The following is a 27,323-nucleotide window of genomic DNA, read 5'->3' on the forward strand; positions in this document are numbered from 1 at the left end:
CCAGAGCTGAAATTTCAACATAACTAGGTGTCACTTGTTTATTTTTGGAATTCTTTTTAAAGGGAGACAACTTTTTGAGAATATTTTAAGTATCCAGTCGTACCGGAAAGTACGGTAGAACCTGTAATGGACAGGTAGATTGTTTGTTTACCAAATATTTCTGTGCTTTGATAATATACTCCTTAACCCCAAGTTGCATATAAATGGCGTTTGAGACATTGTATAGAACAGTGATTCCTGGTACTGTTATAAAATCACAGCTTTACAAGATTCAATATATATAGAGGATATTACATGAGTGTCTTTTCATATTGAATTTATTAAACGAGTTGAATAAAATAATAAAATGCGAGGCTCTGTCGAGCTTTTATCAATTTTATTCAACGAGTTTAATAAATTCAAGTGAAGTCCCCAAATGTTAATTCTTTTTTATCACAAGTAATTTAGTATTTCTTTGAAATGTCAAAATTCTCAGCACTTTTTACATTTATAAACAAGTCAGTTTCACCAGTCGCCTATACTAATACGAACGTCAACGTAAAGCTTTATATTCTACTAGTGTAAATTAATCTTTTTATTTAATGGCTTTAATTACACTCCGGACGTCAAACATGTGATAAATGAAATAATAATAATAATATTACTTGACGCGTTATGTAAATTGCCAGTCCATAGTTTGTGATATTTACAGCTCTATAGTTCAGCATTATAATTTTCTAGGCTAAAGTAAAACTTTGAAGAAATAAATAATAAAAATTTATTTCTGATGTAATAAAATACGTAAGTTGAATGGCTTATCACTCAGTAAGTTAATACTTAATTTAACAGAGAACTTGTTTAAACAACAGGTCAACCTGCAAGAGGCCCTCAAGATTACTAATACCAATATATACAATCGATTCAAAATGACACAACATGTTGAAAAACTGTAGATGTCGGAAAAAGCTGTGTGGCTGCGATTTTTGGTATTGGGATTAAGAATTTGATCTGAATCTATCGGATGCAGTTAATTCTATTTGCAGTCTGTACGAAACATTGAAAGCATCGTAAATGTTCATGAAAATTAACTTAAATTCTCACTGGAAAGCAACCAACCTTGTCGCACTTGTCAGCAAAATGAAACGATCAAAACAAAATTTATTAATGATTAAAATTGCAATATAACCCAATCCGTTTGCGTATAAACCTGTGTCGTGAATATGCAAACAAACAAAGTCACTAATGCTATGTCACAATTATTAAGTCAAATCATAAAACGCCATAGCAGCGAAATGAAAATGAGTATGACAAAACAGGCAAATATTTGGTGGATGCCATCAAGGACGTAGATTGTAATCCTTGATATCGTATTAGAATCGGAATAATTTGTCTTGAATTAAAGCACTGTTTGTAGTCCATGCGTTGTATAATTCCTTCGCATCCACATCCAAACTATGACTTCATTCAACAGCAAAATCATTGTTTAGTGTATATCATTTCTTAAATAATTCTACTGTTCTCTTGTTTATGGTTCACTATCACGCTGACTTCATTTCAGAGGAGGAAAATATGATGTGATGTCTCTGGTACTGTTTACTTTTCAAGAACTGTGGATTCATAGTGCCGTGCAATCTGTCCATGACACTCAGTATACCATAGTTACCTACAAACCTGAAATAATCATAGATAGTCACTAAATAGTACATGTATACTGATCAAAACAGGTAACAAACAATTCTAATATTTCCATTATGTTTGCTATGATAAGTTTTGTGCAAATCCCTCAAAACTAGTTGAACTTTCTTCAAAACAGGTTGGAATGTTGGCATATGAAGGAAGAGAATTTATGATAAAACCAACCCAATATTTATTACAAAGCTTAATAATTTCCTCGCCATTTAGATTACTTTTATTGCTCAAAACAATAACTGTCGGGTTTTTGTTTTAAGTATAATTATATCCATGGCATTATACCGTGTGTATGAAAAAAGAAGGTAGTGGAAAAGCAATGGGACCACAGAAACGGCAAAAAAAAACAAAAAAAAAAACAAGAGCTCGTCGAACACGAAATGCCCCCCTTGATGCATTCAGTAATTGCGCAAGGAGCAGAAATTATATGCTCACTGTCAGATCAATTTCAAGGTCAAAGTTCATTTCGGTAGACAGAACTATGCCTGTGCTTCAAATTTAGAAGCTGTAGCTTGAGAAATGTGAAAGTAGGTAACAGGTAAAAATCAAAGTCAAATATCAATTCAGAACACAAAAATATGCATGCCGTTCAAATTTGAAGTCTATAGCTTCAGAAATGTGAAAGTAGGTCACTAGGTAAATCTCAAGATCAAAGCTCATTCTGGTACACAAAACTATGCATGTGGTTCAAATTTGAAGGCTGTAGCTTGAGAAATGTGAAAGTAGGTCACTAGGTCAAAATCAAGGTCAAATTTTATTTTGGAACACAAAACTTGCAAGTGGTCTGCCTATCAAATTGAAGGCCTGGGATCACTTCAGCAAATGTGGAATAAGTAGGGTTAAGTAGGTCAATCTCAAGATCAAAGTTTTTTTCGGTACACAAACCTACGCATGTGGTTCAAATTTGAAGGCTGTAGCTACAGAAATGTGAAAGTAGGTCACTAGGTCAAGATCAAGGTCAACTCATGTCAAGCTTCATCTTGCCACTCAAAACTATATATGTGGTCCAAGTTTGAATGATGTAAGTTATGGACATGAAGTTCTAAGTTTTTCCCTATATGAGTCTATATGAACCATATGACCCCTGGGGCGGGGCCATTTTTGACCCTAGAGGGATAATTTGAACAAACTTGGTAGAGAACCACTAAATGATACTACATTACAAAATATCAAAGCCATAGTTTTTGTGGTTTGGACAAGAAGATTTTCAAATCTTTTCCCTATATAAGTCTATGTAAACCATGTGAACCCCAGGGCGGAGCCATATTTGACCCTAGGGGAATAATTTGAACATTCTTAGTAGAGGACCACTAGCTGATGTCATATACAAAATATCAAAGCCCTAGGCCCTGTGGTTTTGGACAAGAGGTTTTTCAAAGTTTTTTTTCTCTATAAGTCTATATAAACCATATGACCCCCGTGGTGGGGTCATTTTTGACCCCAGGGAAACAATCTGAACAATCCTGGTAGAGAATCACTAGATTTTGCTACATACTAAATATCAAAGCCGTAGGCCCTATGGTTTGGACAAGAAGATCAGAAACCGTTTAACTGTTCCTGGCCAATGTGCCCTTGACCTTTGACCTAATGACCTCAAAATCAATAGGGGTCATCTGCTGGTCATGGCCAACCTAACTATCAATTTTCCTGACACTAGGCCCAAGCGTTCTTGAGTTATTGCCTGGAAACCATTTTACTGTTCCTGGTCACTGTGACCTTGACCTTTGAAATACTGACCTCAAAATCAATAGGGGTCATCTGCTGGTCATGATCAACCTCCCTATCAATTTTTGTGACCCTAGGCCTAAGCTTTCTTGAGTTATCATCCCGAAACCGCTTTACTGTTCAGGGTCACTGTGAACTTGACCTTTAACATACTGATCTCAAAATCAATAGGGTTCATCTGCTGGTCATTACCAACCTCCCTATCAACTTTCATGACCCTAGGCCCAAGCGTTCTTGAGTTATCATCCGGAAACGGATTGGTCTACATTCCGACCGACCGACCGACATCTGCAAAACAATATACCCCTCCTTCTTCGAAGGGGGGCATAAAATACCACGGATATGTTCCTGTGCAAAAAAGCCAAAATGGTAATACTTAACTATTGCGTCAATTTAGTAGTAGATAATTCGTTGTTATTATTATGATCATTATTATTATTTTCATTGCTGCTGCTGCTTGCTGCTGCTGCTGCTACGTGTTTTACTTTTTACTTGCACCGCTGACTTATCACCGGTACAATTGTTGACTCGAAGCGACATTTTGGTAACTTGTGTACACTGTATAACATTTTTGTTCTGAAGTGACGAAATATAGAAAGCCATTTAACCCTTATCATGCTAAACACGACTGATTCTCCTTTTGTGACCAGTGTAGATCATGATCAGACTGCAAGGATGATCTGCACTTATCGCCATTCAGTCAGTATTTTTTTTTTGGTAAGCACCCCTTTTTTACAGTTAATGGTACTGTCCAAATTGAAAGATGGACACGTTCATTATAGAAATCTATCAGGGTATGTAACGAACCCGTAATGTCATTTAGCCTTTTACGTGCGAGTACGTATTCTCTTGTGCTGTTTTGGCAGCCTTCGGCCTCATACCCGGAGAATGCCGAAATCCCTCACGGAGAAGACGTAATCTAACGGAAAATGCCGATTGTCAATACGGGTACACTACCTTAAAGGTGAACTACCTTAATGCTAGCAAGCTTACTTTAAATGATGATAGTCGTGAAATTCCGGTGATGGTAGAAGTGGGAGATGGTAACCGCTGTGATGAATGACAGTTACTATGGAAGCTAGGGCGATCCAGACAAATGTTGTCACTTGGCACGAGCCCATTACCAAAGGGCCGGAGGCCAGGGTCCAAATATTACCTATAATGATTAAATAGCATTTGTAATATGAAATAAGCTCGTTAATGATGGTTGATGAAACTTTAAGAAAAGCAAACTATATGATGTTATAGAGGCATTTAGTTTCAACTTAATTACTTAAGAAAAAATCTGCAATATTTATTCGTTAGAGGGAAGGTAACAACGCACAATCTTTATCCAGCCATCACACCAATTATATACAATATGACAAAATTGGATTAATATTACTTTATTAAAAATTCATTTAAAATCTAATCTTTTATCACTATACCGAAAGCGAATTCTATCGGATGTGCGTAAGTAGCCCCAATGCCAATTGGCGCCGTCCATTCATGGTGTTGTTTGTGAACTTTCTTGTACAGATAACTTGTATGCAGCAGTCTGTAAAAGAATAAAATAACTATGACCAGTTTGGTAACATGACTGACCATATTTAGTCTCGCCCGGCGGCTTTGTTTTTCTTTCTGTAAATCAAACAAATTGTAATGGACTCCAAGAAGAAACAGGCTAAGGACAAACTGAAGTCGCAGATATGTATATAACAACAGAAAAACAGCATTTACTCCATACATGTCTACCAAATCCATAATATGCGTTTACTTCCCTTGTTGCTGTTAGTGAATTTTCTCGTTCATAAATAAGAAAATTATCGCTGTTTTTTTTCGAATTTTACAGTTACATGTATATAATTTAGCCAAGATGCTAAACTTAAATTCATAAATTAAATTAAAACCGATCAAAAAGATTCGTTACACCGTAGGTAGAGGAAATTTCCCGTTCCGGAAATAATCTTACACATGGGGCCTTTTGAATGAAACAGGCAAAATCCTGAACGCTTTCTCGCACACCAGAGGTCTACCATGGTTCCAAAGTTAGAGTTCGTCTCAGAATCTTTACAAACCTCTGATGAATAAGAATGTCTGCATCATCTTTATATACGAAACAAAACATTTCACATGCGGAAAATACGGAAAACGCCAAAGATTGTATCCTGGATAGGAAGTTGTCCTTACTTTAATACAGTGCCAGTAAATTCCATACGGAGATTCAAGCTTCGCTTTCACCGCATATGATGATACGGAATTCACTGGCAGAGTATATTTGCTCTAAGAATTCAAAGAAATGTGAGTTTCGAGCTGCACTAATTTCAGCTTGGTCTGATTACCATAGCATTAATTCAGTGGCATTTTTCAGGATTTGGTTAACAAACATCCCAAGCCAAAGTACGCGTACCCGTACAGATGTGAAATCTCAAACTTCTTTTAAAGTTCCACAATACTTTCAACTTTATGTTAAAAAGTAGCTGTCAAAATAGATGTTATGCACAAAACATGGTTAGAAAAACACTACAAGAATGAATAAAGTTTAAGCCATAAAGGGAGGTAATAAAAACAATAGATTGAATAATAAATTCTAAAACATTAATCAGTAGTATAAAACATTTGACAAATACATCAGAAAATGTTGTTGAAAATATAATTTAAAAGAAATTAGTATATTTTATGAAAAAAATGTGGCAGCTACGTTATAAACTTAGGCATTATGTCACTTTAACAAACCTGTGCGAGTAGTAGAAGGTTATCTCCTCCATTATCACACAGGCAGTAAAATGAATGATAAACTCCATAGCGGTGGGGAAGTTGTACGACAGGTCGCTACCCCTTAGCTTGTGAAGAATGTAATGTAAAACACCATATGGAATGCCAACAACGAGATAATTCACTGTTAGCTGATTTAGTAACTTCTTTAAATTGCCTCTATCTACCTGAAATCAATAATATTTCAAAGAGTAAGTACAATATAATCACACGATTTTCAAGTACGATTTCTTATATTTTGTACAAAGTAGTTCGAAACTAAATACTAAACACTGACGCAAGTATCTTTCATATTGTGCTTAACAAAGCAAATGAAATTAAAGTTTAAGGTGTCAGCGACTTTCCGGGAAGTATAATACTGTAACAAACCAAGATCAGACAATTTATTTATTTTAAATTTAGTGATAACAATTATTAGTTTTATATCACTCCGTAACATCTTATTTACGAGAATCTGTCTTTTAAATTCTGTTCTTACTTTGAACGATGTCTTATATGTCAGCGTTCAGTCATAATAAAAATCAAAATTCTTCATTTTCTTATCTTAAAATCTAAGCAATAAAATGGAAAAAAGGAGAAATAATTCATCTAGAATAAATCAACTTGTTAAATACACATACAACAAACATGTCTGTAAACTGATCAACCTACCGGTTGATTTTTACCCGGCTGGGTTTTGTACTTCAGCATCCATTTTGGTAGTCCATAAAGATCTGTGTACAGGAAGAGCAGACTTGCAATGCCGTATGAGCCAAAGAACACAACATTTAATGCTGAAATATAGAATTGTACGAGAAGCCCTGAACATGTAATACAACATTCTACTGTTACACCGTCTTTGCGTCCAACATTTCACTTATGTTTGAAACATTCTGTTTCTTCCCAGCAATTATTCTAGGATAAAAACAACTGTTTTTGTCGTTTTCAGTGGAGATTTACATGAGTTGACACAGAGATTTTTGCGCTCACGCGCTTTTAAAACACCATTTCACGTACATTCCGTGGAAAAAGGAAATGACAAAGATGATCAAACAACATAGACATTCACGTGCATTTACACGTTTTATGCTAGAACAGTGCGGACGCATATTCGTCTCGTGTTATAACATCTGCAGGATCACTCGGGATACGTTTAGTACAACGGCTTGGTTGTTGCCGAGCCAGAATGGGCGAAGGTATACTAATGTATCTGAAGCAATTCAAGTTGCAGATTTTTTACCATGAAACAAACATGCGTTAACGCTATTCTAGCAATAAACGTCTGAAGTACTAAGACATGAATAAACTGTCTATAAACGTCATTGAATCTTCATGAAAAGTGCGGGCTATGTAAGCTATGGTCACGTTAACGTCATTTCTTTTTTCAATCATGCGTTAGTAAGAGGTTGATCATATTTGACTTAGTTATACTTTCTTGCCATAATAGCCCCATTGGCCGGAACTGCCCGAGGGCTTTAGCAGGAGAGCCATTATGAACTAGGGGATATTATTTATAAAGTTACGGCTAGAATTAAGGCACACACCTGACCTTTTTATTATAAACCTTCTCTTCGTTATTACCTTGGTATTTTTCGATTTTCGTATTTTTCACAAACACAAATCAGTCGTACCGTTTTTATCATCAACAATATCATCATTATTTGAGAATCGATCTAAATACAATTTAGCACTCTTTTACCTGCCAACGTGACGTTGCTGCGTGACGTCAACGTCAGAACGCGTGAACGTTTCCGGTTACCAGACACCATTTTGTTTATGGCATGTGAGACACGCTGCTCCATTATGGATCCGTCAACATGGCCGCAATGGTCGTTTATAACGGCTTTTGTAATTTACGGTTGTGTATATAATAAAGCACCAAAATGCGTTTACAACGCTCAAATGTAAAAAGGCGTGTTCGAGAGAATCTGTAGATGTAAAACAAACGACGTACTTAACAAAACGTAACAAATCAGCAGCTGGATTATGGCTAAATAACAATGCTTACTGGTTGACTAATTCTTTCTTCGTGTTTTAAACATGATATGATACTGGTTCACAATCTTTCAAATTAACATAAGAAAAAGAATGTTTGTTTTCTCTCTCACCCACAAATGTGCTAAATCCTTCCTCTAATGAAACATCCTTCCATCGTGCCTTAATATCGGTTGTAAGAAATGGAACAGCTTCTCTATCCATGATATGTCACATTTTATCCAAATAGTACTTAAACGAAAGAGAAATTATCTGTGTTTATACACTTTATCAGCCTTTATACAATCGTCGTTCAGATAACCGCATTTTTATCAGTTTTCAAACTTGATCTCAATCCAAACAAAAATATTTGTATTTATAGTTATCTATAACTAAGTCCCAGCTTTTTGATGTCAATCAAGTAACAGTGTTCTCCCTTATACTATTTTGAATATAAAAGAGAGTGTAACGTGCAATAGAAATAGATATAATAAATAATATAAAATTTTCCCTCAGACTTCTTATGATTATTTGATTACGGTCAGATGTTTTTTAAATGATTACGTAGTAGAAAAGAATTATTTCTGATCGATGTAAATGAAGCTTGTGTCCCTGGCAACCGTATAAACAATTTTTCCTACAGGCTTCCTAGCTTTTTAATTAGACCCTATATATAGTATATTTACATTCACAACTATTCTTGCTTAAGGTGATGTCAATTTTTGAATTTCCGGTGAATAACAAAAAAACCAAAGAATATTAAGTTCTTTCAAAATACCGTTATATTATGATTCAACCAAATAGTTTCCTTTGTCTACCAGAAAGGAATAATTCTTATATCCTAATATTGAGATTTGGTACCTTTATAACAGACAATAAACTAAAACAATAGACATTCATATGTGACTTCGGTGAGTTAAACTTAGCAATTTCAAGCACATATATTAATGTGGAATGTAAAGTAAGTTACATACTACAATATCCGACCAAGATACTTTCAAAAACAATGCATTTGCAGAATAGAGATAAAAATAATTTTGACAGCTCGTGAAAACTAATGACAAATTTTGAAAGGTATATGATGACTCATGACCTAATTAAATTTTTTCTGTTATTTCTAACTTCCAGTTTGATTTTCATAAAATGGGTATTCTATATTGTAGCTTACAACTCATACATTAAAACAATAAAAGAACATATTGTTACCTCACTGTCGTTTTGTCTATCCATGTCTCGTACGAATTCCTATTGTTTCAGTCATTTGTCAGTAATTAGAGCAACTCACAGTGTTGCAATCATACAAAACACATCCCTTATTTTCACATAGATACTGAGGATTTATCTAATGAGCACATGTATTGGAAACACAGTTTCAATATCGACTGTGTATTGTAATAATGCTAAACTATCTCAGCCGTGACATGTCCTTAAGGCCAATCTAGGCTTCTGTCCTCTATGGCTTATAATACAGGTTTCTGTCCCTATGTATAACACTAACAGACTATCTAACTTCTACCTGTACCTTACCCGTCTATTTGTCTCTGTCTATACTATTACTGACATAACCTTTCTACGCACAATGTACCAATAGGGTTAAAAGGGAATTTGGCCTCTTCTCTCATACCCTCGTGGCGATGAATTCCATCAGGAATGAGGTGTTGAGAGTGATTAATATAAGTTGTAGAACTTCCTTCACAATCGACCTAAAATAAATTATGTATAAACAATGTACCAATAGAAAACACGTTTAAGCCAATTTATAGTAGGTATAACGCTATGAGAATGCAACTGAAACGTCTTCGAAATTCAACACAACATTAAATAAATATGTGTGTATGTGTAAGCTTATTTATAGTCGCCAACCGTAACCCATATGAACGACTCCTCCAGAAGACTGTAAGTACTGTTCGTAGGAGGATAGTGCATGATACAGAAGACGCTCCAATTCCAGAAGCATCCCTAGTTCTTTAGCATGCCAGGTGTAAAGCACCAATACTTGTAAGGGACTCTTATCCCAATGTTAGTAATGTTATAGTTGGAGGAGCGGGGGCTCGAACTCACGACCACTGGTTTCGTAGTCAAAATAAATATTCAGAGATACTTACTTTTATAATGACTGTCAGTAGCTTCCTCTAGTTGTTCATTCTGACTGGCTGATATCTTACCGTTTCAAGTAACGAGCGTTCGTCAAGGCTTTTCATCCTTATATAACAGAGGCCTATATAGGCCACTTTCCAATCCAAAAATATACTATTTTTTCCCAACTGTGGCAGAGATATTTCCCAAAATGCAAGGTAAGTTTTCCCAAAATCATGCCAGTTTAACAGATGGTTAACATTTTGTTTACATTTTAGTAGATTTCTATTTCCAGAGGAAGCGGTTGTCTGGTATCAATTTTTTGTCGCACTATAGCCTAACAGCGCACAGAACCAGGTGTGACACATTTCCAGTCTAATCCGTTATGTTTTATGGACTGGATTTTAGCCTGTGTTTCAGGGGAGATAAATTTGTCTTTAGGCGTTTACTTCTGGTTGATTTTTTTTCCCGAAATGGACAATTATCGTGCATAAATTTCCAAATTTGAAATGCCAAGGCATCTTCCCAATTTCTAGTCCAAATAAATGTGCTCAAGCGTTGAATATCGTTATATTTTTTTTTTGACTGGTCGATATCCCCTCCTAGGTAGACAACGTAAAATATCAGAATGTAAAATCGGTCTACCCGAGGTCTCATTATTTAGACTACCAAATTTCCTGAGGAAAAGCCCTGCTGTTATTCTTACGTTTATATACAGCGTCTATTTGGTCCTGTAGCACCATAAATACAATATACATACAAATTCTAACCTGATTTAAGTTACATGTTGTCATTTCTGATATAAACAAGATCAATATTTATTGGATTCATTGTCTATTTTGGCCACAAAACATGAAACTACACACCTAAATTGTATCGTTGTATTTTCTTACAAATGGCGTTGCAGAATTCAAGGGAAACAACTACACGACTACCTAAAGCTATTGATATACTAATCATATGGTCCTACCCTAGTATATTCGCTACAAAAGGTTTATAAGCAGCGTAAACATGTCAATTTGTTTTTAGTTAATTGAAACAGTTTATGTTATATATAATTGTGAAAATAGAGCCTGTCTGATTATAATTATTGTGTACTGGTTGGTCAGTAAACAGAGTTCGTTTTCATGCAATATATAAAAAGGTCTAATATATATATTATATAGAAAACTCAGCAACATAAATTTATAAGCCTTACAGCTAAACAGAAATGGAAATGATAGGCAGTTTATTATTTCGTAAGCTATCAGTTATATTTTTATGCCATTTCATTTCATTTTGATGTGCCAGTGTTAGTTTTTTTTAATCACAATTGTTTAACAAACTTATGTTTATATTTTTCGCGTTCTGTTGTTTAATGACCATGCCCGTATGCCAAGCTTTTTATTAGCCTAAATTTAGGACGGACGTGTCGTTGGGGATACCCTTATTGATTATCACGACGATTGTAATTAAATTCTTTGAGCAGAATTTTATAAAGCGCCATGAAAGAGGAAGACACAGATGTCACTCTTGGCATGATATGAACGGCCTTGATGAAAAGCACTTAGAAAATTCGATCCCTGCTGTCTTTAATATACCTCATCTTCTAGATAAACAAATAACGTCTCTTTACGCGAAAATGTAATTTTAATAAAGTTTTCAAGTTTAACAAGGATGTAAGTGGAAATACTTGATTTTTGTTGGAAAAGACTTGAAAAGTCAAGTCATTAGTTTCAAAGATCAGCCGGTAACACTAAATAATAGTGATTTGGTAATTTCAATATGGTATAGCTTAAAAATCATTAAACAAATTACATTGTATATGGTTCCTGTGTACTGAAAGAGGAAGATTGGGCAACTTGGTAAGAAACACCGACTACCTAACTTAAGAAAATTCGGTCTCTGGGGTCTTTATACTATGAAATTAAGTCTCATGTTTTAGATGAACTGATAAAGTCTCTATATGTGTAAATGTTTTGCATTTTAACACGGAATTAAGTAGAAGTCCTTGATTTTTATCAGAAAATATTTAATCTTAAGTCCTTGATATCAGTTATCAGTTTCAAGAATACCTGATTAGCGCATATAATGGTGATTCAGTGATTTTCCATATGGTATTTAGGAGACATAAAGCAGAAATGATGAGACTGGAGCTAGCTGTGTGTCTTCTTTGTCTGTGTAGCTTGCAAGTCTACGCGAGAAACCCGGGCTTCAAGGCTAGAATTACCAATAAAGGACTCAAATACGGTGAGATTTAGCATTGTTTAATCAAGTTCATTCAAATTAACCCATTGTTATATTTTTAAAATGTTTGTATTTATTGACTAATTAAAAAGTAGATACTGATCGAACAACTTTCTCTTTTGTTCATGTGGCATATTTTTGTCTCAATTATTAATTATTTTTAATTGATTGAAAAACTGTAATTAATTATAATTAATTATAATTATAATTGTAATTGGACCCAGGTTAATATTCAATTTGTTATTTATGATGTTTACAGAACTAATGGTTAACTAAAACGATTTTTTCCAGTTCCTCTAAAATCAAAAGTTAGTCAAAACGGAAACGGCCATCCATCCATCTAGCTTCAGTTCAAATATGCGAAACGTTATGAGACTCTTCTTTCACCATCATTGTTTACGTGTAGTCTTGTGCTGTAAAATATGCATATGTTTAAAATCAGATATTTTCCAGATAATAAGGGACAGGTCTCACTAGATCTAGATTTGCAATTTGGCCATTTTCACCTCTAAATTTAGTGTCCTGAAACCGATATCCGTAAAGATAACTAACTAAACTGGCAGGCTTAAAATGTCATACGATGAAAATCTAAGTAGATCTATATGTAATACATTCGCTATACTCTTACCTGGCAGTTCACAATTTGATTTTTCTTCTCTAACTGGTATCAACGACATTGTCGGACAATTCTCAAATTAAATTAGAAATTTAACGTAAACTTCATGTGTATTTCAGGATTACGTTAACTTCAGAGAGAAATAAAAACGGTTCCTCTTACTAAGATACTAAAATTAAGGTCAGACTAGCGCTTTGAAAATGACATTTTAAAACGTAAGCCCAATGACAGGAACTCGAGTTCAATAAGTGGTAGTAGATTGAATCATTCTACAAAATCTTCCATAATGAGGCAGAATTTTCCGGGGTTTGATATTGTATTGAACTTAACGTTATGTAGGCTATAACATCTTCAATGTGAAAGTACCGGTATTTATTTCACGTTTATTTTGTCAAAATTTATTGTTTTCTTTTCTTGTAAAAGATGTAATGAAAATTATATAGATGATGTTAAATTTGTTATTTAGCCTGAGTGAAATTGAAAATATTGTCGTTAGAGCTCTAAAGAAATTTTAAACGTTACGACATACATGAGACTGACGTCACAAATGACGTCACACATCCGATATATGAAATTTGAACGTAAATATGGAAAAATAGTGATGTTTCAGGTTCCAGTGAGCTTAACGAAGTAACGAGTATGTAATACTCAAAGAAAACAAGTACGACACGTTTACAAATTTCTGAATAATAAGTAACAATATTCATAGTTGATGTAGATCTATCACTCCTTCCAAACAAGTGTTTTGCAGTTTCTGAGATAAATCGGCGAAGCCTTCATTATGCGGCAAATATCTCTTTTTATAACATACTTATTTAAAAACTCAATTAAGTTTCAGTGGACCCTGAAACGTCAATATTTTTCCATATTGACGTTCAAATTTCATATCGGGTGTGTAACGTCATTTATGACGTCAGTTTCATGTATGTCGTCACTTTTAAAGTTCTTTAACGACCATATTTCCAATTTCACTTGGGCCTAATAACTAATTTGTATCATTTATGTAATAATTTTAAGTGTAGATGTGTATGTAATAAAAAGATCATTAGATTTGCATCGAGAAATATGCACTAGTTCTTTTGCGGAATAACATTGCGCCCCTAAAGTCGCGCAATATTTCCGCTACAGAACTCATACATATTTATCAATAAAATTCTAATAACCTGTGAATACACTTTTCTTATTTTACATGTTTTCATGTTTCAGTTAATGATGTAGCTATTCAGGCACTGGAGGCATATGTTCAGACACTGGAAATTCCAAACTAGAGCGGCAAGGCATTGAGCTTCAAATACGACTTCACCAAGTGTGCGCCAGCATTAAAAAACGACCCTATTGGATGTACGCACGTACTGAGTGTACTATATACTGACTAAAGGTTAGGGATAGGTTTAACATAGGTTTAATAGTGTACATTCAATGCGTGCGTACACTCAGTGCGGGAGATATAATGCTGACCACAAGTATGTGAAACAGAAAAGTGCAACTTCACGTTAGACACATCCATCCTGAAAATATAACGTCTTTTTGTTCCTGATACAGAATCAGCTTCTTTCAGAAATTTTTTAAGAGATACAGTTTTTTTTCTCATATAATAAATAGTAAGTAACCTATGTGGGACCGTATAATACCCAGACGTGACTAAAAAAAGCTCAATGTGTTGTCATAAAATGACCATAATTTTTTGTATTTGATTTAGACATTTGTCTAAATATGCTGGCTGCCCTTCCATTGACTGAGGTAAAAATAAAGCAACTCATGAGCCTGTTTGTAAGGATTTTATGTAAAACGTAGAGTTTTTTTTCAACGTAATATCAAAAATGTGTTAGTAACGGTTATATTCTCAAACTTGAAAATACACTTTAAAAATGAAGCTTGACCTTTTTCGTTTGAGAAAATTCATATCTTTAATGCATTTTTGTCTTCTCTTCTTATGCCCCTTCAAAGTAGCGGGAGTTTGCACTTGTCGTCGCGTTGGTCGGTATGCCGGTGGGTCGGTCTGTCCATCCGTCCGTCCGTCAATTCTTTTGTCGGTAGTCGAATGGTTTCCGCCCAAGAACTTGAGAACCAATTGACCTCGATAGCATGATTTGACTTCTAAGGTAGATGGTCGCTATTGTTTTGGAGGTCAGTAGGTCAAAGGTCAAGTTATCAGGGGCATGAACCTTGAAAACGGTTTCCGCTTAATAAGTCGAGAATGACTTGACAAAGAACTTTAAACATTATGTCTTGATTGGGCGGATGAAGTAGATGCCCACTATTGTTTTTGGGTCAGTAGGTCAAAGGTCAAAGGGACCTGAACATTGACAACTATTTCTGCACGGTAATTTGAGAATCACTTGACCAAGAACCTACAATCCTGATTTCATGATTGGGCTTAATAAAGTAAAAGACCCCTCTTGTTTTTGGGTGAGTAAGTCAAAGGTAAAGGTCACAGAGGCCTAAACCTTGAAAACCATTTCCGCTCAGTAATTTGAGAACCGCTTGCCCCAGTATCTTCAAACTTGATAGCGTGATTGGGCCTATAAAATCAATGACCCCTATTGTTTTTGGGGGTTAGTAGGTCAAAAGTCAAGGTCGTAGTATCAAGGGACTGAAAATGAGACAACCCGCTATGGGGGGGGCATACATGTTTTACAAACATCTTTTGTATAAATGAAAGTTAAATTCCAGTATCAATGTTCAGCAGTTTAACCCTCCTACAAGCACACTTGGCATCATCCCAGGAGATGGTCTCTCGTGGAAAGGTTCAAACGCAGATATCACAGTTCATGGCGACTTCAGTATCAAAAAATGGTAATTATAATTTTCAATTCTTTATAAAAATGAATTTGAGTATTTATGTATTTTATGCCATTTGGTGAACAACAGTGTGTTTTATCAGATGTCACACACTGTGACTGATACAGCTTTGCCGATCTTGCTTGTACATTGTGTATTAGAGTACTTACATTTTATATCACACCTACTGTATTCTGAATAATTTTAAGTGTTTAATTTGTTGATTAACATATATGTCAGTCCATAAAAACAGATTAATCCAAACACTTATTACACCGGCTCTCTTTACATTTGTTGCAGGATTTTTTCCAGCAGAGGGAGTTTCACCGCTACAGTGTCTGGGGTGGCCGTCAGATTAGGGGTAGATATTGGTGATATTGGTATGTAAATACACCAGTAGTTTAGTAATTCAATTCATGCTATGTTTATTGTTTTGGAGAAGTCTTTATAAGGCAATGGTATCATTTGTGGATTTTAAACAGCATGTTTCACTTCGTTTTACTATCATATATGTATTTAAATTGGTGTAAATACAGACATGATCGACTCTTACATGTATTGACCAGTGCTATCATCTTTTTAATTTGCAGCAATGTACTGTGATTTCGAGACACTCCTTTTGTTTTCACTTTTCATTCTTAATGTGTACGTCGGTATAGAATACGTGTAGGGTTATCGTGTATAATTAATTTCTAACTTCAATAAGCACCAGAGAAGCAAAGCTTCAAAACTTAAAATTTAGCCGAAATGTTCAAGGTATACATGTACAATGAAATCAAAAGATTTCCGCGTGATGAGAACATCAGTGAAACTTATCACAAATTGTAGGGATTTCTCTACCTGGGCGTACATATACACGTGTTCCAAGACTTCGTACCTTTTTGATTTTCGCACAGGCAAAGGTGACAATGGGAGACCGAGTATTGCGGCTAGAGGTTGTTCCAGTGACATAGATCACGTTGATTTGAAGTTTCATGGAGGAATGTCATGGCTTTATAATATGTTCAAGCGTAACGTTGGCGGCATCATTAAAACACACTAAGGGATCAGGTATCAGTTTGTCACAAAGACACTTTTTATATATATTATTACTTTCCCAAAGGTGTATACAAGAGTTTATGCCATTGTCACAAATGGTTACTAAAATCTCCAGTATCTTCTTTATATACCATACGTTTTTATGTTTTGCATTTTTACACAGTATGTATATTTTCTATAAATTTTCAAGTGTTGTTAGTTGTTGTTCTCTGTGTTTTGTTCTTGTGCCCCTCCTATGGTGGTAGGGGACGGTGGAGCAGTTACATTTACCCTTGTCCGCAGGTCTGACCCTCCGAACGTCTGTCTGTCAGAATTTGTGCCATGTATTTCTAAAAAAAGTAATTACCTACGATCATTAAATTAATAGGATTGATGTTCGACATGTGAAGATTTCTATCCGGGGTCTTGTTTTGAGTTCCACTCGGTATGGCCAGAGTTAATGCCATTGAAAGTCAAAAATATGCAAAAAGGGTCTTAAAATTATGTCACATGTATTGCAAAAAGTTTTTGACCTGGAGTTATGAAACATGTAAAGTTGAACACCTGGTGTTTCGTTCGGGATTTCACTCAGTTAGAGCAGAGTTATGGCCCTTGATATGCATAAAGGACCTAAATGTTTGTGTCGCATATGTCTCAAAACGTATTTGACATGGAGTCATGAAACATTTAATAATTGTTATATAGCATGTGAAGATGTACACCTGAGGTTTTGTTTGGTATTTCCATTCGCAAGGCCAGTTTTGTGGCGTTTGACTTACTCAAAAATATGCATTAAAGGCCTAAAAGTTTAGTCATGAAACTAAAGGAACGATATTCACGATATGCAGTTGTGCACCTGAGGTTTAGAGGTTTATTTGGGATTTAAACCCCCATCACCACTCCTCACCTCCCTCCCCTAACCCATCCTCCACACCACCGCCGCCGAACAAATAAATAAAAAAATCTTTTTTACTTTTTCACTTTCTTTTATCTTGAGTTTCTTGTTGTTGTTTTGTTTGTAATAGTCATACCCATCCTCCCCCCCCCCCTCCCCCATCATGAATCGCACCCCAACCGAAGTTAATATGTCTTGCATTTTAACAAAACTATGCAATGCCAGGAGATGGGGACACCTATGTCTGTGCACACACTAGTTTCTATTGAATATTAATATGTTTCAACAGTATGATTTGAGCAGCTTGTGTTACTTGTTGTCTTTGAACAGATGTGTAAAGAGATCAATAAAAAAATCAACGACGATGGTGAAAAGATACTTGCAAAATTGAAAGGTAACTGTCTTAAATAGTGCTCTCCTTCTTGGCAGATAATGTGAAATGTAATTCATTGTTTTGTGGTTTTACTGACATGGTAATAACCAAGTTCAAATATTCCAATTTCACACTTGATATAAGTATTATCTATAGAGTTTGTCGCGAACTTTTAAAGATGTCATGCTTCTGGACATACATGTAGTACAAAGACTGCCTATATAGTATATAGATCGCACATAAACTGCCTTTATAGTACATAGACTGCCTTTATAGTACATAGACTGCCTATATAGTACACATATAGACTGTACATAGACTATCTATATAGTACATAGACTGCCTATATAGTACATAGACTGCAAACTTCATTGATAAACGAGATCTCGTCTTGTTGTTACGAGATTTAATGAAATTTCACTCTGTGTTCCATGTGAACTTCAGATCAGTGTACTTTATACATATTTGACCGGAGGAAGTCCGGTTGGTCAGTCCAGGTTCCGGCATATGGCTGAAATAAAGCACGGACGGATACCTTCATTTAGGCTGGGAAATGGCCATATACCTAAATTGAGTTGGTTATACTTGAAACCAGTCGAACTAACAAAGTAAGATGTCATTCATTTTTGTCTATTTTAGTAACAACGCCGCTCGCAAAGAAGTTCCTTCTGGACTACAGGCTTACACAGAAACCAAGTTTCCAAACACAGTATATGGAGACCTTTCATAAGGTAAGTACAATGTAATATTTGAAAGTTACTGTTTTAAACACGGCGTTCTTTTTGTGGTTATTCCTGCTGCCGTACTTCTATGTACTGCTGCAAAATGTTTTTAACCAGGTTTTCAACGAAAACCTGAGTTATTAGATTGGGGTTGATGTCGGTCGGGCGGGCTGGCGGGCGTTTGGCGGCGGCGGCAGCGGCGGCGTCAAACTGGTGTTTCCAGTCAATAACTTTTGTTTCGGTAAAGATATTTGAATAAAACTTGGTATGTATGTAGCTTATATCAAGACAAAGGCTGGGATTGATTTTGGGGTTTCTGGGGTCAAGGTCAAGGTCACTGTTACTTTAAATAGAAAAAGGGTTTCCGGTCAATAACTTTTGTTTCGGTAAAGATATTTGAATAAAACTTGGTATGTATATAGCTTATATCAAGACAAAGGCTGGGATTGATTTTGGGGTTTCTGGGGTCAAGGTCAATGTCACTGTTACTTAAAATAGAAAAAGGGTTTCCGGTCAATAACTTAACTTAGGAATAAGCTATCATGATGAAACTTGGTGTATAGAAAACTTATATAAAGTTGTAGCTTGGGATTGATTTTGGGGTTTCTGGGATCAAGGTCAAGGTCATTGTTACTTAAAATAGGGTTAGGGTTAGCTTAGGGTTAGGGTTAGCATATCTTCTACCTGCATGGAGGGATTTTGATGAAAGTTGGCACAATTGTTCACCATCATGAGATGGAGTGTCATGCGCAAGAACCAGGTCCCTAGGTCTAAGGTCAAGGTCACACTTAGAGGTCAAAGGATACAAGAATGAAAACTTTGTCCGGAGCATATCTTCTTCATGCATAGAGGGATTTTGATGTAACTTGGCACAATTATACATCATCATGAGACAAAGTGTCTTGCGCAGTTCCCTTCTTTAGAATTACTTCCCTTTGTTGTTACTATAAATAGCTTATATTGTAACTTTTTCATTACTAGACGTAGGGAAAAATCGAGACCACTTTTCTGTAGTACAACATGCATGTTACATCCAATTTTGAGGTGTATTTTGACCAATCTCTACCTGGTAAGGATTTCTGTGTGGACTTAAAAAAATTGTATTTTTTTTTTTTTTTTTTTTTTTAAGATTAACTTCCCTTAGTTGTTACTATAAATAACTTATATTGTAACTTTTTTTATAATTGACCGTAGGGAAAAACCAAGACCACTTTTCTGTGGTACAACATAGTTGTTACTTTCTAATTTTAGGTGTATTTTAAGGTATCTCTACCTGGTAAGGAGTTTTTTGTGGACTTAGAAAAACAAAAGAATTACAATGATTACTAAACAACCACAAAATTAAAATTACATTTGCAAATACAGGTGCTAGAGTAAAGAAATTTGCTGTGACGGGCGTATATTGTGACATTCTGGCACTCTTGTTTATTCTTATGAAAAGTGTTGAAAACCTGGTTTCGTGGCATTGCCGCGTTTCTTGTATGTTCCTTTCATGATATAATTATTGTTATCGTAAAATTAAACAATATGATATTTAGTGTTCTTTGAAGGCTATGTTATTACGTCTTTAAAATCAAAATCGAAGAAGATTTTTAAAAAATCATCAGACAGATCAAATGATTACGGATTAAACTGTTTAATATTTTAGGGAGAGATATTCTGGTTGAGTTCCCCGACTACCGAAAGTCCTTTGATCCCTCCACCAATGCCGACGAACACGGACACGGACAGTATGCTGTATCTATGGGTGTCTGACTACATGTTTGATACAATTGGTTACACAGCACAGAAACATGGATTCCTAGTCTACAATATAACACAGAAAAACGTGAGTTGATTTTTAAGTCTTCACGTGCATTCCCTTTTCCAAACGCATGAATATAAGAAAATATTGCAACACAACGACTTTCAGCACCGTCTGTTTTCACATAACCTTATATACTCACCTAATCCGGGTCCCCGGCACTTATTTTTTAAGGATATAAAAACAGTCCATTGAAAACTTGTATCATGAAACAAGAAAAAAAAACATGTGCGCCTGTAATACGGAATTTCTAACCGTAGATAGTTAAAAAGGGGCTTCATTGGACTGTATTCTGTAAATCCACTCGTACAGGAAATGTAAGAATATCTGGAATACTGAAAAGTAAATAGATACATATGATGCATCAAATAAAACTTTAAGCTTTGCAAAACAACATTGTGTAATAATATGAACAAAGTGTTTTTAAACCTTACAAAGATACAAAATGGTAACTCATATTGTCTATTTCAGCTACCACCCTGCCTTAGCGGTCTTCTCGACACAACTTGCGATGGCTTCAAATGTATTGGCAAAATTATTCCTGAGGTAGGTCACGGACGGCAAATTTCAGAATACATGTACCTTTTTTGTTCCATAGGTTAAGTGTTTGTAGACAGCTTTAATTTTTAAAGCTATTGGTTGATAACCTTTTCAGTAACATGAATTTTCCTTGTATAACACAGTATAAATACCATTGAGATTATAATGAACCCCGAGTAACGTTTCCATGCAATAATTTTGTAAAATGTCTGAAAATTATTATTTAAATCATGATTTTGCTGAGCCGTAAAAAAGTAAAAGGGTTCAACTACTTCCGTCGGAGACCTTTGGAACAATGAATCATCTACATCTGAATCTTGCAAAATAAAACTGCAATTCGCGAAACAAACTGTAACAGAATGATAATGATGTGGTAGAACATACAGTAACTGAAATATTTTATAATAATAATAATGATAATAATAACTTTATAAGTTACTGTACCAACACTATATCGAACGCATGTCACATTCAGTCGCTATTTAACTGGACGTTGAGCAATTATTATCCATGTTTTTTTTTCCCACAGACTGGGGAAAAGTTCCCTAACAGCGTTGTAGAGATACGCATGACCAGTACACAGGCCCCGACAATGAACGTATCGAGCGATGGAATGAGTCTGAACTTTGCAGGAAAGATCGATTTCTACGCAACAAAGCCGGGGACAAGTTCCACTCCTTTCCTTCTGTCACTTAATGCCGTAAGCCTTCTCCGTAATTATTACTAAATTCTGTATGTAAATGGTAATTTTTCATGCAGTTGTGCGCAAATTCAATCAAAGCTACATTATGGTTGGAACAGTTAACACTCGAATGGCTTCTCGGTCAATACATAGTCAAAACTAGTAGTATTTTCCCGAAGTTTTCTCATTACATTACATGAGAGATAAGTTTCGCATATTCGTTCTTTATCCCAGCAAACATGTTTTTGAATATAGACTGGTCTTATAGCACAAACTTTAGACTGGCATTCTATATGATAAGTCAAACCTCACCCATCATGCGACTCTTGTTTAAATAGAATTCCTTTCGGAACTAAATTTCAGAACTAGATTTCGGTTATCTCGAAGCGTCCTTCAACAAGTAAAGTTCGGGTAATTGGTAATAAATGAAGTATAGTGATCATGGTCCATACCTTTTGTTCTCATATTACAGATACATCTTCATTGTTTTGTTGTCTCCGCTAAAACGTCTTTTTTCGGGCATTAGTATCAGCTAGGCAATTATCATATATATATGGACTTTTATAAGTTAATCTTTTGCTTTGAGTTATAATTATGACGTCACAACTCATTAATTTATTATCTTGCTGTAAGGTTTTAATAGTATTAAGAGTATAATGCATGCGTGTTGGTTCGAGAACAAATGCGACTTCGTCCGGCGGTATGAAGTTTTTACGGAAAACAACATTCCGTCAAAATAAAAAGTTTCAAAAATATATTGTTACAATTTATGTGAAAGTGGATATAAAATAATTGTGAAAAAAAAATGCAATAAAAGGCCAGGTGGTCGAAACTTTTAGGCAAAGACTTTTTATCACGAATTGATATAAATTTTAATTATTAAGTATTTTCGGAAATGAATGTCGGAGATATAGTAGTTGAAATACGTCATTAAATGTGAATCCGAGGAGATTCGCCGCTTCTTAGATTTCTAGTCCTGATAGCAGTAAAACAGCTAGTACTGCTCTGAACCTGTTCTCGCAAAGCCGAGGTCAAGCCTGGTTCCCTGCTTGACGTGCCCAGGACGGACCTCTGATGGATGAGATTTCTGTAAACCACGAATTTAGACTGTTTTCTTTGAAACCTTAAAGATTGACTTCTTACCAGATTTACTGACTCGTAGAAACAAATAGACAGTCTTCAACTGGTGTGTTGATTTAGGATCTTTTGATTACAACCTAAAGTATCATATTGACCACTGGCACCTGACCCTAGGGGTAGGTTATAGCAGTATAGTAGTTTTTTCTTTCTGATCTGGTACCAGTGGGTATAACATATTTAGCGGTAGGGTATAGCATGTATAGTGTTTTTTCTTTCTTGTCTGGAACCAGTGATATGACACACTACGTGTATTTAAATATAACAATATTTCAGATAATGTCAACAACGGTGAATGTAACCATAGAGAATAAATTGCTGTATGCACGCGTCGACGACCTCAAGTAAGTTTTGCGGCAGTTTATTTTATTTTTTTTTTTTTTTTTTTTTTTTGAAAAAAAAATTCATTATAGCTAATCGTTATTCTACGATATTTTATTAATCATGATCATGTATTATTGAACTTTGTTCCTTTTATAATTTAACTTTGCTCCACTAACGGATCGCGGGGTCATCCTCGGGCGAGCGTATGTTTAGTGTGACGATTTAGTAAACAAAATTGTATCTGAAATCAGCTGCCCTCCGTCTCTGATTCATGTGGATAAGTTAGCAGTTACTTGTGGAGTACAAGTACTGGTCCAGAATCCAGAAATTGAAAACAGTAGAGAAATAAAAAAAGAAAATAGTCTGTCGGGAATACCGTCTATTTTAATTTGTAAAAAAAACACAATAGACTGGTTAAAAACAGGGGTGGCGCATTCTACCTTAACTTCTTGATTAACATAACTGAAAAAAAGCGTTAAAACAGCATTAAACCCAAAAACAGAATAATTTATTATTGTTCCGCCTACCTCGTTCGGTAGGTGACACTTCCAATATCTTAATGTACACAAGAAAAATATTTTCGAACATCGATGTACGCATGTGAACAATTTAAAAAACATCTTTTCCAGCCTGAAACTGAAGTTTGGAAAATCTGCTGTGGGCAAATTTGATGTAAGTACTTCTACATTCCATGTCAGTTCATGTCCGTGCGTACATTCCATGTCAGTTCATGTCCGTGCGTACATTCCAACATTTATCATCGGCAACTTGCAATTAATATCTTCTCGGTGGGATTTTTTTCTGCTGTCACAGTATAGTTTTTCAAATTCAGTTTAAGGTTTCGAAGTAGGCATTGAGAAACAAAAATCAAACAACACCAAATCATAGAAAGAAAGAGATGTTTGACATGAAAATTGAACAGCATGTAAAACATGTATATTACTTTACGAAACAAGTGTCAGTATTCTGATATAAACTTTGAATTCCAGAAAATGACTGCCTATAGGGGCCCCACTTCCGGACAGTCAAACGCCTTTAAAAACTCACCATTTTCAAAGAACTGTTACAGATGTTCGTTTTGATGCATTTGCAATAGCGTGCGAGTGGTGAAATTTCACATAACAAGGTGGAACATATTTTTCAGCAATTGTTTATCTTTATTTCTTTACAAATGGCATTCATTTTCAAAGGGAGACAACTTTTTCTCGACGATTACTTAAAATAATCGAAAAAAAGTTGTCTCCCTTTGAAAATGAATGCTCATTTGTACTTAAAATAATTGACAAAAGTTGTCAAACAACTCTTTCTTTCTATGATTTGATGTTGTTTGATTTTTTTCTCAATGCCTACTTCGAAACCTTAACGAACAGCAGTATTTCGTTCTTTTTGGAAGGTACGATGTTTAACAGCAACCCTAATCAAACTTCCAAATTAGATTTTTAGTTCAGTTAAAATTAGTATGAACTTGTAAATACTGTAATCAAATTTGGATCATATATATTAAAGGTACTTGGGAATTTTTTTGAGATTTTTGTTTTATAGATACTAAATACATTTTGTGTATTATATATAACGTTTTCAGGATGTGTTCCTCGACTCCCTAATCAAAGTAGCGCTGGATGTTTACGTCATAACGCAGTTAAATGGTAATGATATCTATTTGCAGCCCGATTTATGTCATCTTTTTTTTTTAAAAAAATAACACACACTTTTTTGTAAGTACATGTATTAAGAGTTATTAATTCTAGCCGGGAGACGGGAAAGTTCATCATCTATGTAGTATTTTTATTAAAACGTGCATCCATTTTGTAAAGTCAAAATATTCCTTAAAGTGGATATCATGTATTAAAATATTTGATGTAAAATAGAAATAGAAGAAATTTACCGTATTTTATCGCAATTTTACAAAAACAACTTTAAATATATTGAAGGATTTAATTCAATTCATACAATGGTATATTTTGCCTGTCTTTCTTTTTAGCTCATCTGATTTTTTGAAAAAAAAAATGATGAGTTATTGTCATCACTTGATCGGTGTCGGCGTCGGCGTCGGCGTAGGCGTTGCCTGGTTAAGTTTTATGTTTAGGTCAGCTTTTCTCCTAAACTATCAAAGTTATTGCTTTGAAACTTGGAACACTTGTTCACCATCAATAGCTGACCCTGTACAGCAAGAAACATAGCTCCATCCTGCTTTTTGCAAGAATTATGGCCCCTTTTGGACTTAGAAAATATCAGATTTCTTGGTTAAGTTTTATGTTTAGGTCAGTTTTTCTCCAAAACTATTCAAGCTATTGCTTTGAAACTTGCAACACTTGTTCACCGCCATAAGCTGACCCTGTATATCAAGATTATTGCCCCTTTTGGACTTAGAAAATCAGATTTCTTGGTTAAGTTTTATGTTTAGGTCAGCTTTTCTCATAAACTATCAAAGCTATTTAAAACTTGCAACACTTGTTCACCATCAATAGCTGACCCTGTACAGCAAGAAACATAGCTCTGTCCTATTTTTTGCAAGAATTATGGCCCCTTTTGGACTTAGAAAATATCAGATTTATTGGTTAAGTTTTATGTTTAGGTCAGCTTTTCTCCTAAACTATCAAAGTTATTGCTTTGAAACTTGCAACAGTTGTTCACCATCACAAGCTGACTCTGTACATCAAGAGACATAACTCCATCCTGCTTTTTGGAATAATTATGGCCTTTTTTGGACTTAGAAAATCATGGGTAGGACAATTTTTCTATTATACAAAAAAAAATCAGATGAGCGTCAGCACCCGCAAGGCGGTGCTCTTGTTTAATTTTTGGTATTAGCCACTCAAACTGGCCAATATTTCCATACTTTTGCCTGCCCTTTTAAAAACAGTCGGATATGTGCGTGTTTTATTGTGTCTTCTTCAAAACATACATATCCTCCTCAAAATAACAAAGTAAATCTAAATGCGTGCGAATCTTTTACTGTGAGATATATATACTAGTAGGTAAAACTTTCATCAAAAGCAATACATAACTAAATATATTTAGTAAAATGCATAATTATATTGCAGCTGTAAAGATTTTCAAACATCACTGAATTTGTAAAATACTTAGTGACCTTGTGAATTCATTTTAAAAGAGATTGAGAAAATATGTTTTCTCTCCAAAAAGTAAAGAAATAATAATAACGAGTGTGTTTTTGGAGTTCAGAGTTTGTGCGTGTTTGTTTTGACTTTATTATTTATTGTAACCATTAATTAATATGGTAAAAGCCGTTCTTTATTTGTGTACTATATATGTGTTTGATTTCAGTCTGTATATAAATCTTTATACATTATTTTATTAATTAAAGCGGAATTATTTCATTAATTGCAGATCTTGGAAAGAAAGGATTTCCACTTCCGGTTTCAGATAAAATTAATTTTGAGAATACCAAAATCTCTTTTGCAAAGGTAATTAGATTCTATTCATTTTAGTAACAGAACAGCTTCTTTTTCCTGACCCCAAGTGTCTGTGACAAAAAGTAAATAACAAAGTCTGAAAGTGATGTATTTATAGGTTATTAGATTTGTATCGTGAAATATGCACGAGTTCTGCAGCGGAAATATTGCGCGACTTTAGGAGCGTAATATTATTCCACGAAAGAACGAGTGCATATTTTCGATGCAAATCTAATAATCTTTTTATTACATATACACATATTACACGTAAAGTTATAATATATGTGATATAAATTTGTTATTTAGCCTGAGTAAAACTGAAAATTTTGTCGCTGAAGAACTTCTAAACGCGACGACACGCATGAAGCTGACGTCACAAATGACGTCACACATCCGATATGAAATATGAACGTCAACATGGAAAAATATTGACGTTTCAGGTTCCACTGTAACTTAACGGAGTTTATAATTTGGTATGTAATGATAAAGTTATTCATAACGTCGATCGGGGTATTATCGGACAAAATTCGTAAAAATAAAGTCTCACACGACTTACCATAAACAAGACTCAGAAATCCTCTCTCACTTTACAAGTAGATCTACATGTAAAGCCTACT

The 27,323-nt window shown here is 34.9% G+C and overlaps 2 protein-coding genes across 10 annotated transcripts; one reads left to right on the top strand and one right to left on the bottom strand.

Moving 5' to 3' along the window:
- Positions 1 to 743: 743 nt before the first annotated feature.
- LOC123548522 (fatty acid hydroxylase domain-containing protein 2-like) lies at positions 744 to 11,091 on the bottom strand. Of its 9 annotated transcripts, none has more exons than XM_053546230.1 (8): positions 11,043 to 11,091; positions 9,628 to 9,803; positions 8,235 to 8,352; positions 6,795 to 6,920; positions 6,109 to 6,310; positions 4,821 to 4,930; positions 4,387 to 4,549; positions 744 to 1,650 (listed from the first exon to the last, which is right to left on the bottom strand). In XM_053546230.1, exons 3-8 carry the CDS (start codon positions 8,323 to 8,325, stop codon positions 1,518 to 1,520), a joined length of 825 nt encoding a protein of 274 aa, XP_053402205.1. In that variant the 5' UTR covers positions 8,326 to 8,352; positions 9,628 to 9,803; positions 11,043 to 11,091; the 3' UTR covers positions 744 to 1,517. The 9 variants fall into 9 exon arrangements, with proteins under 9 accessions (XP_053402205.1, XP_053402206.1, XP_053402210.1 ...); XM_053546231.1 differs by having other exon boundaries at positions 9,307 to 9,803; XM_053546235.1 differs by having other exon boundaries at positions 9,686 to 9,803; positions 11,043 to 11,065.
- Positions 11,092 to 14,731: 3,640 nt separating this feature from the next.
- Positions 14,732 to 27,021, top strand: LOC123550378 (lipopolysaccharide-binding protein-like). Its single transcript, XM_053546871.1, has 14 exons — positions 14,732 to 14,758; positions 15,708 to 15,814; positions 16,100 to 16,170; positions 16,696 to 16,834; positions 18,026 to 18,105; positions 18,724 to 18,815; positions 20,455 to 20,634; positions 21,082 to 21,156; positions 21,680 to 21,850; positions 23,246 to 23,313; positions 23,923 to 23,965; positions 24,876 to 24,939; positions 26,642 to 26,718; positions 27,013 to 27,021. Exons 1-14 carry the CDS (start codon positions 14,732 to 14,734, stop codon positions 27,019 to 27,021), a joined length of 1,203 nt encoding a protein of 400 aa, XP_053402846.1.
- Positions 27,022 to 27,323: the final 302 nt, after the last annotated feature.

The sequence above is a fragment of the Mercenaria mercenaria genome, chromosome 6, assembly GCF_021730395.1.
Source record: "Mercenaria mercenaria strain notata chromosome 6, MADL_Memer_1, whole genome shotgun sequence".
NCBI classification, from domain to species: Eukaryota; Metazoa; Mollusca; class Bivalvia; order Venerida; family Veneridae; genus Mercenaria; species Mercenaria mercenaria.

Excerpts from the sequence above, each read along its gene's own strand:
- LOC123548522 (XM_053546229.1), bottom strand. The coding sequence starts at position 7,928 with ATGGAGCAGCGTGTCTCACATGCCATAAACAAAATGGTGTCTGGTAAC. Across the intron at positions 6,311-6,794 it reads GGGTAAAAATCAACCGGTAG|ATAGAGGCAATTTAAAGAAG; the intron begins GTTGATCAGTTT and ends GATTTCAGGTAG. Across the intron at positions 4,550-4,820 it reads TCCGATAGAATTCGCTTTCG|GTAATATTTGGACCCTGGCC; the intron begins GTATAGTGATAA and ends TAATCATTATAG.
- LOC123550378 (XM_053546871.1), top strand. The coding sequence starts at position 14,732 with ATGCTGGCTGCCCTTCCATTGACTGAG. Across the intron at positions 18,106-18,723 it reads GATACTTGCAAAATTGAAAG|TAACAACGCCGCTCGCAAAG; the intron begins GTAACTGTCTTA and ends TGTCTATTTTAG. Across the intron at positions 24,940-26,641 it reads CGTCATAACGCAGTTAAATG|ATCTTGGAAAGAAAGGATTT; the intron begins GTAATGATATCT and ends CATTAATTGCAG.